Source organism: Asterias rubens, chromosome 18 (assembly GCF_902459465.1).
Source record: "Asterias rubens chromosome 18, eAstRub1.3, whole genome shotgun sequence".
NCBI lineage: Eukaryota > Metazoa > Echinodermata > Asteroidea > Forcipulatida > Asteriidae > Asterias > Asterias rubens.
This window is the reverse complement of record NC_047079.1, coordinates 483,806-497,824: the sequence shown is the minus strand read 5'-3', so window position 1 is coordinate 497,824 and position 14,019 is coordinate 483,806. Positions and strand designations below refer to the sequence as shown.

At 39.9% G+C, this 14,019-nt stretch overlaps 1 protein-coding gene across 1 annotated transcript in view; it reads left to right on the top strand.

The window, feature by feature from the left end:
* The window catches only part of LOC117302705 (DDB1- and CUL4-associated factor 17-like), a 39,227-nt gene that overhangs the window by 7,833 nt on the left and 17,375 nt on the right, over positions 1 to 14,019 (top strand). The window contains exons 4-11 of the mRNA XM_033786703.1: positions 4,386 to 4,447; positions 5,398 to 5,439; positions 6,013 to 6,109; positions 6,465 to 6,598; positions 10,595 to 10,661; positions 12,132 to 12,212; positions 13,122 to 13,229; positions 13,867 to 13,972. Of these exons, the coding sequence (XP_033642594.1) occupies positions 4,386 to 4,447; positions 5,398 to 5,439; positions 6,013 to 6,109; positions 6,465 to 6,598; positions 10,595 to 10,661; positions 12,132 to 12,212; positions 13,122 to 13,229; positions 13,867 to 13,972 (697 nt within the window). The remainder of the gene's footprint in view (positions 1 to 4,385; positions 4,448 to 5,397; positions 5,440 to 6,012; positions 6,110 to 6,464; positions 6,599 to 10,594; positions 10,662 to 12,131; positions 12,213 to 13,121; positions 13,230 to 13,866; positions 13,973 to 14,019) is intronic.

The window sequence follows — 14,019 nt, the reverse complement described above, 5'->3', positions numbered from 1 at the left end:
AAAAGGCCACAGATGAAGAGAGAGGAAGCTATCTCCTCTTGTGGGTTGGGGAACAGGGCCTAGACAAATATAACAGTTGAAATTTCGAAGATGAAGATGACAAGAAGAAACCTGAAGTTTTGTTGTCTTGTTTCCCAAAACACCTAGAGCCCCGATCAATTCATCGCATTTTTTCGATACAAGCTGCAAGATATGAGACAAGACCCTTCTGAAACAGCCGATGATTTCGTTAAAAAGTTAAAAAGTTAAAATCAATAGCAGCCAAGTGCAAATTCCGTGATGACAAGGAAATGCAAGACAGGATTATTGACCAACTCATATGGGGTTCTGCCTATAAAGACGTACATAAAGTACTCATCGGAAGAGATGAAACCCTGTCATTGAATGCTGCTATTGATGTTGCCCGCAGCCATGAGGCAACTACGAATCAGCTGAAATCCCTGCAGGAGAAAGCTCACATACCCCAGAGTGCTACTCAGGAAGTGAGCATAAATGAAATCAAACCAAAAGAGTCGGGCAGGAACCAGAGACAAAAGAAATGCTACAACTGTGGTCGTGTGCATCCGTTCAAACCAAAGACCAACTGCCCCGCTTATGGTTCCACATGTAACAAATGTGGAAAAGACAACCACTGGATATCCGTTTGCAGATCGGGGAAACAGCAGCAACGTAACCTCGTTCAAAATTTCCTCGCAGACGTGTGCACTACGTGTATGTCTATAAGGATGAGGAAAGCCCTGATGAATTTCTCACTATCGGCACAATTAACATTAACAGCATAGGCTCGACTAATGACACTCGAGCGGAAGTCTTTGCATCGCTGAACATAACGCAGAAGGGCAGACGACCAATCAAGCTCCGTTGTAAGGTTGACACAGGAGCACAGACAAACATACTACCGGACCACCTTTTTCGTATAATCTTCCCAGAGAAGTTAGACGGCGAGGGTAATCCGAAACTGGAATATCTACAGCAAAACAACATGGCCCTCACCGCATACGGTGGATCCAAGATTACACAGCTAGGCACAGTTAAGATTCCATGTGCATACAAAGACTCGAGATACAACTGTCACAGATGCAGCAGGCCCATGCAATTCTCGGTTTGCAAACTTGTCAAGCGTTGAATCTGCTCACACTACACTGCTTGGTGGAAACGAAACCGGTAAATGAGACTGAGAATACACCCAACCCACCAAAGCAAACTGCGCAGAACAATCAACAATCCAGCAGTGACAGACAAGTTCATTTTGCAGACCAAACACAACAGTCTGCCACACCCAACCCGATACAACGATCGCCAACATACGTAAGCAGTGCTACGCCACTCGATAAACGACCAACAAAAGCAAGGCTGATCTACTGGAAATGTATCCAGATTGCTTTGACAAGACCGTTGGGTGCTTCGAACAGTTCAAATATCACATCAACCAGGGGCGGATCCAGGATTTTCCATACGGGGGGCGTGATTTTTTTCCAGAATGGAAGACAGCACCATCCCCAGGCAGCAATGTTTTTTCTGTACAGGCCTACATGTACCATGAAATAACCACTGTCTTGATGCTTACAATGTGAAAGTTGTTTCTTCTAAATCGGTTATAAAAAAAAAGGAATCCTTAAAAAAAAAAATGGAAAAAAATTTCCGTCAATTTACCGTCTGATTTTCTCAGATTACTATTCCAAGTTTCCGTTCATGCGCAAACTCAATGACCTAACAGCAAACACAGTCACCAAACTCACCCAAGTGCTTTTTCACTGAGCAAGGAATTCCAGAAGTAATCATTTGCGATAATGGTACCCAGGTCACTTCCTCACAATTCCGATCACTGGCTGAGCAATATGTTTTCCAGATCACGACCTCATCTCCATACTACCTGCGGGTCATGGTTTCATTAAACGTCAAATCCAGACAGTGAAACGCATCCTCAAGAAATGCTGCAAATCTGGAGATGATCCCAACCTAGCCCTCCTCAGTCTACGCACAACCCCACTGAAATCCAACATGGACTCCCCCGCAGAGTTGTTGAACAATCGCAAATACAAAACAACACTCCCCTCGCGACCTCGCCCCTCACCAAATCACGAGGACGTCCGCAAACATCTCGCAGAGAGCCAAACCTCGCAAACACGCAACTACATCAAACACTCTACCCCAGTCAGCGAACTCTTACAAGATCAATCAGTCTATGTCCAAAATATGGTTGATAATACTTGGTGCAAAGGAAGGATCGTCAACCACCACAAGACCCCCAGGTCATACACAGTGGAAATTGACCAGGGGAACTAAGTTCGACGAAACAGAGTTCACCTGAGACCTGCTCAACCATCAACTGCCACGACAACAGCTCCCCCAATCTCAAAACCACACCCCCCCACCCGGACTGCCATTCCAACCCCAGTTCAGGCAGAGGCATTATCAAACCTCAAAAACTAGACTTGTAAAGTGTTTGAACAACATTTCACCAATCATTATCTTACAGTAACAAGATGATCATTTTTTACCCCTTTCAATTTTTGTGGACTGGGTTGCATTGTCGATGGAACAACCGGACTCATGAACATTTCTTTGCTTTAAAATTTTGAAAACAACATTTATTTCATCAGAAAATTTTACTGTGTAATAATCTTTAAAGAAGAGGGGATGTTACATTCACATATAAATATAAATAGCACCCACTCTTGTCAACTAACTTACTTCACCAACATGGCTGTCTAGCAGAAATAAAAGCTAAGTTTCACAGCGCATTAAAGTCAAGTCTGTCTCAACCTCCACTTTCATAAGGTATAGTGAAGACCATAAACTCAAAACCTTCTGTTACACAAATGTGGCATATCAAAATGTTTATGTTTGCTACCATTGTAACCCGTTGTATTCAGGGAGGTAATTCCAAGTGTTCCAAAGGCCTTATCACAGTCAAACAAGGGTCCTTGCGGTCTCGGGCGTCAGTTGTCTTGACCAACGTTGGTCAAACTCAAACAGGACCTTTCACACGGCGCAGAAACCAACATCCCATGTCTTAGACCTTCCTCTTTTGTGGTGCTAAAGATCAACATTGTTTATTGTCCGTTTCACTGATATCCGCAGCGCTAGCACAACATCGCTAATGCATGTGATGGTTACCAGTCATTTTCCAGCGCTGTCTTGAGTCGGCCGTAAACAAAAATTGTTTTGGGACGAAGAAAACATGGTTATGATCTAAGCTCGAAACATTCGTTTTGACCACCAAATTACAAGAAAGAAAAAGTAACAATCGATAATAAACTGGGGAGTGGAGATTCTTATCGCTGAATACTCTGATAATTCTGGCACGCATTCCTATTTTTTCGCCCACTGAAGTTTTCTATAAATCTGTGCCACTCTCGACCATGAAGTTTACCGATAGTGTACTCCTAGAACTATGAGGTTCGTTTCTCTGTCATTTCGTTCCACTAACGTCTCGAATCCCCGTAGTTCTATACACCACGACTAGCCCTAAATTTAGAGTGCTGGAGTTTCATTGAAAAACACCTAACGTTTTTAAGGAAAATCTAATGATTTTCGAGGGAGAACCTTTCAAAACATTTTTCAACGATCTCATCTGGCAACTTGAAGGAGTTTACACACAAGCTTTCATAAACACGTTCAAAGTTTTGTTTTCAATGTTAGTGTATGACGAGGTCGAGGACCTGGTGTTGTTTTTTTTGTTTTTTGTTTTTTTGCATGGGTGCATGCGTGGTAGCTCCAGCTACAATAGTTATGCAAGCAATGTTCATTCACACAGCACGCACGGACGATCTTGGTATAATTTACTCATTGTTGTGTTTTTAAGGTGGAGTTTAAAAAGACCAGGGACCCGTGCCTATAAAAGCAGAGGTACATTTCACACAATGTGGATTAAACAGCGTTGTGTTCTTAGGACCAAAGACCCCCTGCTTGTTTTCCTTGTGTGAAAAGGGCTAAAGACTCCAGGGGTCGATTTCACAAAGAGTTAGGACTCGTCTTATCTCGAGTTAGGACCAGTAACTCGTCTTAACTTAGGATTAATCTTAAGGTCCGCATGCTACAGTGCAGTGTTGGGACTCGTCCTAAGTCCTAAGATTAGTCTTAAGTTAGGAAGAGTTTTGTGAAATCGACGACTGCATACCATGTCGGGTTATTGGTCGGCTTATTTGGCTGTAGTTTTTGGATTCTTAGTGAAACCTACTCCTTTTCTCACAAAGAAATATTAAACCCAGGTGCTTGTGTGAAACTTTTTTCTTTTTTTTTCTTTATATAGTCAGGGTTTCTGCATTAAGTGCAGCAGAAAATGATAACTCCGGAAGCTCTAAAACGTGTCGAAAAATAATACTGTGGTTAAAGTGTGAATTTCAAAGATTGACTTAATTGAAAATTCCTGTTAAATACAGAAAGATGCACAATACAAGAAAGCATGGACTGTATCGTCAGAAAGCAATATATATTACCTTGGGTAAGTTACTACATGTACTTCATGTATCAGCATGTCAAATAGAAGGAGAATAACAAGTACAAATAGTCAAAGGATTCAGAAACAACGGGTACATTTACAAAATGTACATCCCTCATTATTTTGACAGTACTTACATGTATATGATCAAGCTGAAAAAATATACAGCAATTTGCAGCAAGATCTTGCTACCAATAACATATTGCATTATATACAAATATCTTTAATTTGTGTTTGGTAAACATTATACATGTAAATGAATAATTTGTGACAGGCTCTATAAAATTGAGTGGCTTGCGCACAACCAACTTTCCAGTACGGCAGCCGATTTCATGAAACTTTACGTGACTGCGTAAGTCCACTTGCGCAATGTTTATGACGTAACTTGTGTCATACACGTGGAGGGTGAAAAAAAGAACATATTTGTAATTTTTTTTATGTGGTTTATGCTTTTTAGGTTCTATGTTTTCACACTTTCTTAAAGGCACTGGACACTATTGGTAATTGCTCAAATAATTGGTAGCATATAAACTTACTTATGGAAAGTTGTTACAGGCTGTTTCCCCCACTATGGGTTACTTTCAGATTATGACATAATAGATTATGACATAATCTATTTTTCAAAGGGTCATAACTTTCAAACCAAAATGTCAAAATGGTTGGGATTCGAACCCACAACCTTTGCAATTGTAGACCAGTGTCTTACCAACTAGACCACTGAGATTGCCCGGTAGCTAAAGGCAGTTGGAATCCTACCAAATGCAATCAGCAATCAAAACATTGAATCTTGTAACAAAATGGTACCAGACTACATCAAACCTTCCAGCTCCACATGCTCTATAGTAATACATGGTTTAGTATTGATTTGATGAGATGTAAATAGCTGCACCATGGAAAGTTGTTATTTTGTCATTAACTTATTTCTTTCTTTTTTTCTTTTAATGTTCTGTCAGAGATAGACTCTACCTTGATGATTTTAGAACGTGTTACTCTTTGTAAGTATTAATCAACTTGTATTAAGAATTATTGCAACACTTGGTTAGTAATTCATTTCATATTGATCTTAACATGGTACTTTGCAAAATCATATTAACATACCAGTCTTACATGTATTCAGTAGCATCAATGTTTTCTGTACACTAAGTACCAATCATGCCTTGTATCTATTGTACATTAATATGGAAAGGTTTGCGATAACACCATGTAATAATGACTATCTGTAAATGAGTTGGGGTGGATCTGAAAAAAAAACAGTTTAGAGATAGTCATTATGTTACCACAAATCTTTCCATATCGTATTTCCACCATGCAAAGTTTCAAATCCTACTTATTGTACATTATGTTTGAGTAGAGACCCATTAATATAGCATCTTTTGAGGGTTTACAACAAACCATCCAATACCAGGGCAGACCCCTTCGATTAACAATAAGTGTACTTTCGTTTACATGCGTTATACAACACATGGGACCAAATGTCCCATCTGAAAGACAACGAAATTTACATAAGTTTCTTGCTCGAGACTGATAAAAGATTATCTCCTTTGTTTGATTTGTGCTTTGATTGCTAGGAATGGTCGGAATGCATTGCCGACCTTGATTTATGAGGAGAATGACCAATCCCATTCCTATGGATTGGAGGCTCATCTTCATTGTTCAGTCAATATAGTAAGTTTCACAACATAGCCAATATTCAAACAGTTGACTCATGATTGTATTGATGTTCTGGAACAATGTAACATGTATGTGATTTTGTATAATATTTTTTCCCAAACTTGGATGCCACAAACAATGTTATTGATGTAATTGTTGCATACTGAGGATTCTCACTAAATATCAACTTAACACACTTTATCATGATGCACAAAAGCACATTGAGAATTTAAATATTTCAATACATATCAAATAGTAAGTAATCAATTGGATACCCATAGGTCTGTGATATTTAAAAATGTTGATATCAAAATTGCATGGTTGGTTATCAGGGCAGCTCTTCATGTTTGCAATTATTATCTTACTACAGGCCTCGTTACCATTTCCAACTGCAGGGCATAGACCTTATGTCCTTGCCCTTACCGAATGCTGCAACCTTATTTGCATTGATCTCCCAACTGGACGAGTCTTCAACAAGGTTTTCCTAGGACGACAGGGTGATATGTAAGTTCATAACAAGCTTTCCTCTGTTTGCTGTTAAAGGAAAACATTGCTGCAAAGTGTGGACCAAACTACAATAAATTAGTTACATTGTTGTATTGAAATGATCACTGCTGTAGAATGCAAGCCAAACTACTGTTAACGGGTCACATTGCTGCAGAATAAGAATCTAACTACACGGGTCACATTGCTGTAGACTGAGAATCTAACTATACGGGTCACATTGCTGTAGACTGAGAATCTAACTATACGGGTCACATTGCTGTAGACTGAGAAACAAAAAACTGTAAATGGGTTACAATGTTGTAAAATGAGAACTAAACTACTGTAAAAGGATCACATTGCTTTAGACTGAGAATCTAACTACACGGGTCACATTGCTGTAGACTGAGAAACAAAAAACTGTAAATGGGTTACAATGCTGTAAAATGAGAACTAAACTACTGTAAAAGGATCACATTGCTTTAGACTGAGAATCTAACTACACAGGTCACATTGCTGTAGACTGAGAAACAAAAAACTGTGAATGGGTTACAATGCTGTAAAATGAGAACTAAACTACTGTAAAAGGATCACATTGCTTTAGACTGAGAATCTAACTACACGGGTCACATTGCTGTAGACTGAGAATCTAACTACACAGGTCACATTGCTGTAGACTGAGAAACAAAAAACTGTGAATGGGTTACAATGCTGTAAAATGAGAACTAAACTATTGTAAACGGGTCACATTGCTGCCGAATGAGAATCTATCTACACGGGTCACATTGTGTAGACTGAGAAACAAATAACTGTTAATGGGTTACAATGCTGTAGAACCTGTACTATACTGACGCTTAAATCGCATGGGCGCCGCCATTATTTTCACGTCAAGTGGTGCCTGCACCCTGCTGAATTGATGTGCCCGGGGTCTACTTCGGGTACCAGTGGGTTGGGGTTTGTGTTGTTTGTGACATCACAGTCAAAGCGCGTGTGTGTAGTACATGTAACTTTGGGGTTGGGGGCTACCCTCTATGGTTGTTTCATAAACCCGTCATAGCACAAGCATCCAGTAACTTCGCACGTACAGTGGAAGCAAAGAACAATGCACAGGATCATTACGAGGATCACCACAGAGGCACGATGCAGGACGGTGTGGGTTATTAGAGCACGGTGGGACAGGGAGAGGCTAGGGGCACACAGTGGTACAGGGGACAGGGACTGCAAAAAAAAATGACGGATAAAATTAACAGGGCTGGGGTATAGAAATGAAAAAATTAAACGGGATATGGGAAAGGAAAATATTATACCAAATTGGGGAAAATCAAACCCTTAGAAATCAAACCCTAAGAACGGGGATAGAGCCACGTTAAATAAAGTGGGACCTGTGCAAAACTGGACAAAAGTTAGAATGGGGTATAAACTAGACTGGGAAAGAACCACTAGTGGGATTCGCCGAAACTGGAAAACATGAGTTATGGGCAAACAGTGGCAAGCAACGAACAATGCCAATGCACGGGATAGCGGGGACGGGAGGGGCAAGGAGGCACAGGATTTTTGGACGGGGAGAGGGAAGGGGCACACGGCACTGGGACAGGGAGTTCAGCAACGGCAAAATAAATGACAGGAACAACTAAATGAGGCTGGGAATATAATAAAGGGAAAGAAAAAAAGAAAAGGCACTTGAAAACGATACAGGACAGGAAAATAGTAAATTGAACGGGAACAAAATAAACGAAACGGGACTGGGAAGAACGACTAGCTGCACCCGCGTGAAACTAGAAAACATGGGGACGAGAAAAAGAAGCGAGAAAAAGATGGGCACATGTACGGTTTTCTAAATTCCCGAGGCACTTAAAGGTTTGCAATGACTCAGAGTGTCTCTACAGAGTGTCTCAAGTTGCCCCCCCCCACCTTACACAACGCTACATTTGCTGCATTTTGTACACATGACTTCTAGCGGAGTTGCCGCGCAGCATCCCCGCTAGGGAGAGAAACAAACTGCTGCAAAAGAGTCACATTGCTGTAGAATGAGAAACAAACTACAAAGGGTGACATTGTTGCAAGATGTGAACGAAACTTACTACAGTAAAGTGGTCACAATGCTACTGATTGAGAACCAAACATGTTGACAATATATCAACGTCATTATGTTGATGAAAAACATTAATTCAAAGTTAATATTTCAAAAAATCCTAAACGCCTCAATGGATTTTTACTGTACATCATCGGACAAGCGTTAAAACTCAACAAATGATACACACAATGTGATCCATTTGAACCTGACTGGATGTTGAATATTTCAAAAATTCATATCTCATTAACTTCTATTCTTTAGTCTAAAATTTTACATCAATGATGCTCACACAATTCTAGAAAATGCTCGAAGGACATCTTTTTCATCAAGTGTGTTGTAATTAATTTCATGTAACTGTCCTGAGCGTCTTTAAACAAATTTGGCTGATTTTGGCACTTTACAAATTTCAACTGGTTGATTTATTGATCCATTGATTGTAAACCTGTAAGCCTTCTCAAATGTTTGCATAGAGATGATACTTATTTGACTAAAAATTATGGTCGAAAACAGATGTTAAAAACACAATTTTATGAAAGAGCAATTTGCGTATATACTGCACAAAGCACTGTGGCTGGCTGTTCTGCATCATTGATCAGACTGTTCATTGATCAGACTGTTCATTGATCAGACTGTTCATTGATCAGACTGTTCATTGATCAGACTGTTCATTGATCAGACTGTTCATTGATCAGACTGTTCATTGATCAGACTGTTCATTGATCAGACTGTTTATTGATCAGACTGTTCATTGATCAGACTGTTCATTGATCAGACTGTTCATTGATCAGACTGTTCATTGATCAGACTGTTCATTGATCAGACTGTTCATTGATCAGACTGTTCATTGATCAGACTGTTCATTGATCACAATGTCCACGAGGCCTGATTTTGCGTGCGGTTTTGTTGGTCTACGAAAAAGCCTGTTGTGAGAATTTTGGTCGGCCAACAAAGACACACTTGCTTGATGGTCTGGTGGTAAGACACACTTGCTTGATGGTCTGGTGGTAAGACACACTTGCTTGATGGTCTGGTGGTAAGACACACTTGCTTGATGGTCTGGTGGTAAGACACACTTGCTTGATGGGCTGGTGGTAAGACACACTTGCTTGATGGTCTGGTGGTAAGACACACTTGCTTGATGGTCTGGTGGTAAGACACACTTGCTTGATGGTCTGGTGGTAAGACACACTTGCTTGATGGTCTGGTGGTAAGACACACTTGCTTGATGGTCTGGTGGTAAGACACACTTGCTTGATGGGCTGGTGGTAAGACACACTTGCTTGATGGTCTGGTGGTAAGACATCTGCTCTAGCAATGTAAATGTTGTGGGTTCGAATCCGACCCAAGTAAGTCAAATGTTATGTTATTTTCTTTTACAACACTTTGGAAACTAGCGAGTTGGCACACACACAGGGTGTAGGTGTCTATCAAAGTCTTTATACAAAAATAGTTTTTAAGTCATATGTGACATAATCAATTTTTTAATTTTATCAATGTTTCAAATTTAAAATTTAAATTTTGTACAAATAGACATCCTACTTGGAAGTACTGAACACCTAGTGTTTGTTAACATATAAAAACTTCAATTGTCTAGTTAAAAATAGTTTTTTTTTTTCACTTGAAGCTTGTTACTTTTTAATTTTCAGAGAAATGTTTACTGGTGACTGCACTGCGTGTTCAAGAGTGCAAGTATTGTGTAACTTCGATTAAATTTGCACCTGTGCAGACAATAGCCCTGAGTTGCCTATTTAAAACAGCTTTAAAAAGCATTGGTGTTGAAGAAGACATTCAATCAAACCGTGCTAATATGCGCAAAGTTGTGTAAAGTTGTGTGCAGCTGTCTGAAATTGGGCCAGGATTAAAAGATAACCCAGGAAATTGTCTCATGTCACATTAACTTCTTGTATTAACTTCTATTTATTGTTTCTCTTTATCATTTATAGATCCTTTAAGTACTTAACATGGGATATTGATTATGAGAGAGCAGTTGTAAGCACAACTCAATCCAAAGTAAGTTGACTGCAATTTCTTTCATGTACAGGGTAAACCTTTAAAGAATTATTGGAACCACACACACAGCTGTGTATATACAGCACAACTTCACAACCAATAAGCAAGGTTCCATCTGATGACCTGAAGGATCCTAGTCATCTTATTACACATGTAGTAACTCTCAAACCTTGAAAATCTATTATTTTGGGGTGGAGGTGGATTAGCTTCTTAATGTTTGTCAATATTCATGTTATTGCATGACATCGAGGCTGTTCAACACACTACAGAAAACCTGTTGTGACTTTGTTTTAAATGTAGTTTCCCTATGGTTCCTATGATAAATTGTTTGTATACAACACACTTAAAGGCACTGGATACTAATTGATATTTACTAAAAATAAGTGTGAGCATAAAAACTTACTTGGTACGAGCAATGAAGAGCTGCTAATAGTATAAAACATTGTGGCAAACGGCTCCCTCTGAAGTAAAGTGGTCATGCTAGTTTTTGAAATAATAATTTTCTCACTAAAATATTTGAATTGATTTGTAGACCTCTTTCAAGACCTCAGCTGAGGTCTCTGAATCAAGCATCTTAAAGCATACAACTTCGTATGACAAGGTTTTTTTTCCTCCATTATTCTCTCGCAACTTCAACGACCAATTGAGTTTAATTTGTTCACAGGTTTGTTATTTTATTTTATGTTTTGTATGTTGAGATACACCTAGTTAAGGACACTGGTCTTTGACAATTATCAAAGGTGTTAAGTGTATTTAAGTATTGTGGCAGAAAAGGTCCTGTATCTATCGAGCGGTCAAGAAAGGTATGCTCTGTTATGGTTGAAATATATCGCCTATACGGGTAGCGGCACTCACCCGTGCCTCAGCCTTCTGGGACAGACAAGGAGACAATATATAAAACTACAAAAGACAGAGGTCACTGTTCCAACTATTTATTCTGTAATCACACACATGCAATGAACCCCTAATGATTAGCCTCCCTAATGCAATCCCTGTAATCACAATAGCCTCGTACTATTCGTCACTGTAAGGCAATGCTGTCGGTGCTGTAATGCCTGGCTGGGGCTTAGCCTCCGGGTGTCTGTCGTGCCGTACACCTCAATTGTGTTTGTGCCTGCCTAATCCCTGATTACCTCCCAGAGTCCTTGGATCTCCCCCGTAGAAGCGGCCGGTGCATCAACGCGCACTCCCCGGCTCCATTCTGTCACGCTACCTATTATAGCAGTCTGTCGCTATGCCACCAGTAGCCTCCTAACACCCGGTGACCAGAGCCCCACCCGACTTCACCCACCGTGCAGCACACCATCAGGCTCCTTGCACGTGATTACACCAACTCAAGGACAAAGAGCCACGACTGTTCCACTCCCTGCTTTTTATATACCTGCAGCTAGTCCTGTGGCCTCAAGTGTTGAGTAAGTTTTGCTACATTATTGATAATTTCTTTTTGTTTTCATTTCTTTTTGCATGCAGTCATCAACTATACTGAAGTCATTTGTGTTGGTGAATGTTTTTCCATTTGAAGTACTTGGGAGGTTTAATGTTTGTCATGAGGTAAGAGCTGTAATTCGTGAAGGGTTTACATCATATTTAACTTATCATAAAAACAAAAACAAAATTAGTAGTAAGCATCTGTCCGTCAATACTGGGGGGGGTTGTCCTCTGTCTTGCAGCTGCGGCTGTGGCTAAGAAGTCCGATTCTTGCATGACATACGGGGAGGGGGCTGACACGGGGGGCTGACACAGGGGTGGGGGCTGCTACTCGCAATTTCCTCCTCTGCCTCTTCTCCTGCAGCAAGGAAGTGCGCCTCTCTTCAGCGTGATTGACCCCTGTGGCAACTGGGCGGTGCGTTCCTGTGCAGCTTCCTCCCAGCTGTTGGGGTCTATGCCAGCCTGCCTCATGTCGCGTCTACAGATGTCCTTGAATCGTAGGTATGGGCGACCAATTGGCCTGGAGCCTGATGAAAGTGCGCCATAAAGGATTGCTCTTGGATTGAAGCCAACTGGCGTCCATCCTGTGGACGTGACCCAACCATCTGAGGCGGCGCTGGCTCAACATGGTGAACATGCTGGTGGAGTGGGCACGTTCAAGGACTTCAGTGTTTGGAACTTTCTCCTGCCATGTAATGCCCAAGATGCGGTGTAGGCAGCGCAGGTGGAAGCTGATAACTACATGAATAACAGGGATGGCATTTCAAAAAGTTTCTTGCCAGGGAGAAAGATGACAACAATAAAAAAAGTGCTGTTTGCAAAAAAAGTAGAAAAGTAATGAAAATCAGCCTTATATGGAGTTGGGTGTTTGACATGGATTGACAGAATTGTCTGCTGCTACAGAAGCTTATAATGTAGGTGGTTATCAGTGAATACTTAAAAAGAGCTTACAAAGGAAGCAGTGTGCAAAGTAATCTTGTTCACTATGTACATGTATAAACATAAACAATATACTATATTTTGTATTCAAAGGTCTTTGGCAGAAATATTGCAGATGCCACCATAACAGATGGATTGCTGATAGTGATGCATAAAAACAACAAAATCAAGATGTACAACATGGACAATATCATACAAGAGGTATGGTCATTCTAATCACTATGTTGCCATGTAGTCATGCAAACCAGCATAGCCAGAGAAGAAATTGTTCAGTAACAGTTTCAATTGATCTTGAAATTGACCTTTCTTTTGCACTGTCACAGCGTTTTTGCCAACTAAATACTACGGAAGCCGGCTATAAAAGTAAAACAAAAGCAGATCAAAGCCACGTTGTAACAATTTAACATAAATATTCCAAAAAAAAAGGGTTGAATAATGTGTGAAAAAAACAGCAAGCAATTATTTTATGTATTTCTTTTTGATTGAAAGTTTTATGTTCATGTAGAAATGTTGAATTTGGTCACAACATAAACGATTAAATGTTTTGCTAGCTTTCGGCTAAAACAAGCTCAGTTTGTTTATCAACAATATAAAGGTTCTATGTGTTAATGTGTTGAGACAAGTACACATTGCCTGTATAGATGTTAATGTGCATCTAACTACATGGGTATATTGATCTGAAAAGTTAATCAATTAAAAAGTTTTCATTTTCACATGAATGTTTCTCTCCATATCTAACGTCAACAAAAAGCTGTTTAATTTGTCTTATAATGACAACCAGTAAGAAATGTACAAACAAGTTTTCACTGGATGTGTGGTTGTTGTTTCTGTTTTACAGAATATGAAATTTCCAATCACACAAAAGCAGTCATTTGAGTCTACTGGAAGATCAGAGTCAGGACAGTCGTATCATAGTGGAATACCAAGCAATTTACAACTATCAGGTAATCCAATGATAATAGTAGTGTACCTGTATTATTATTTGTATAAC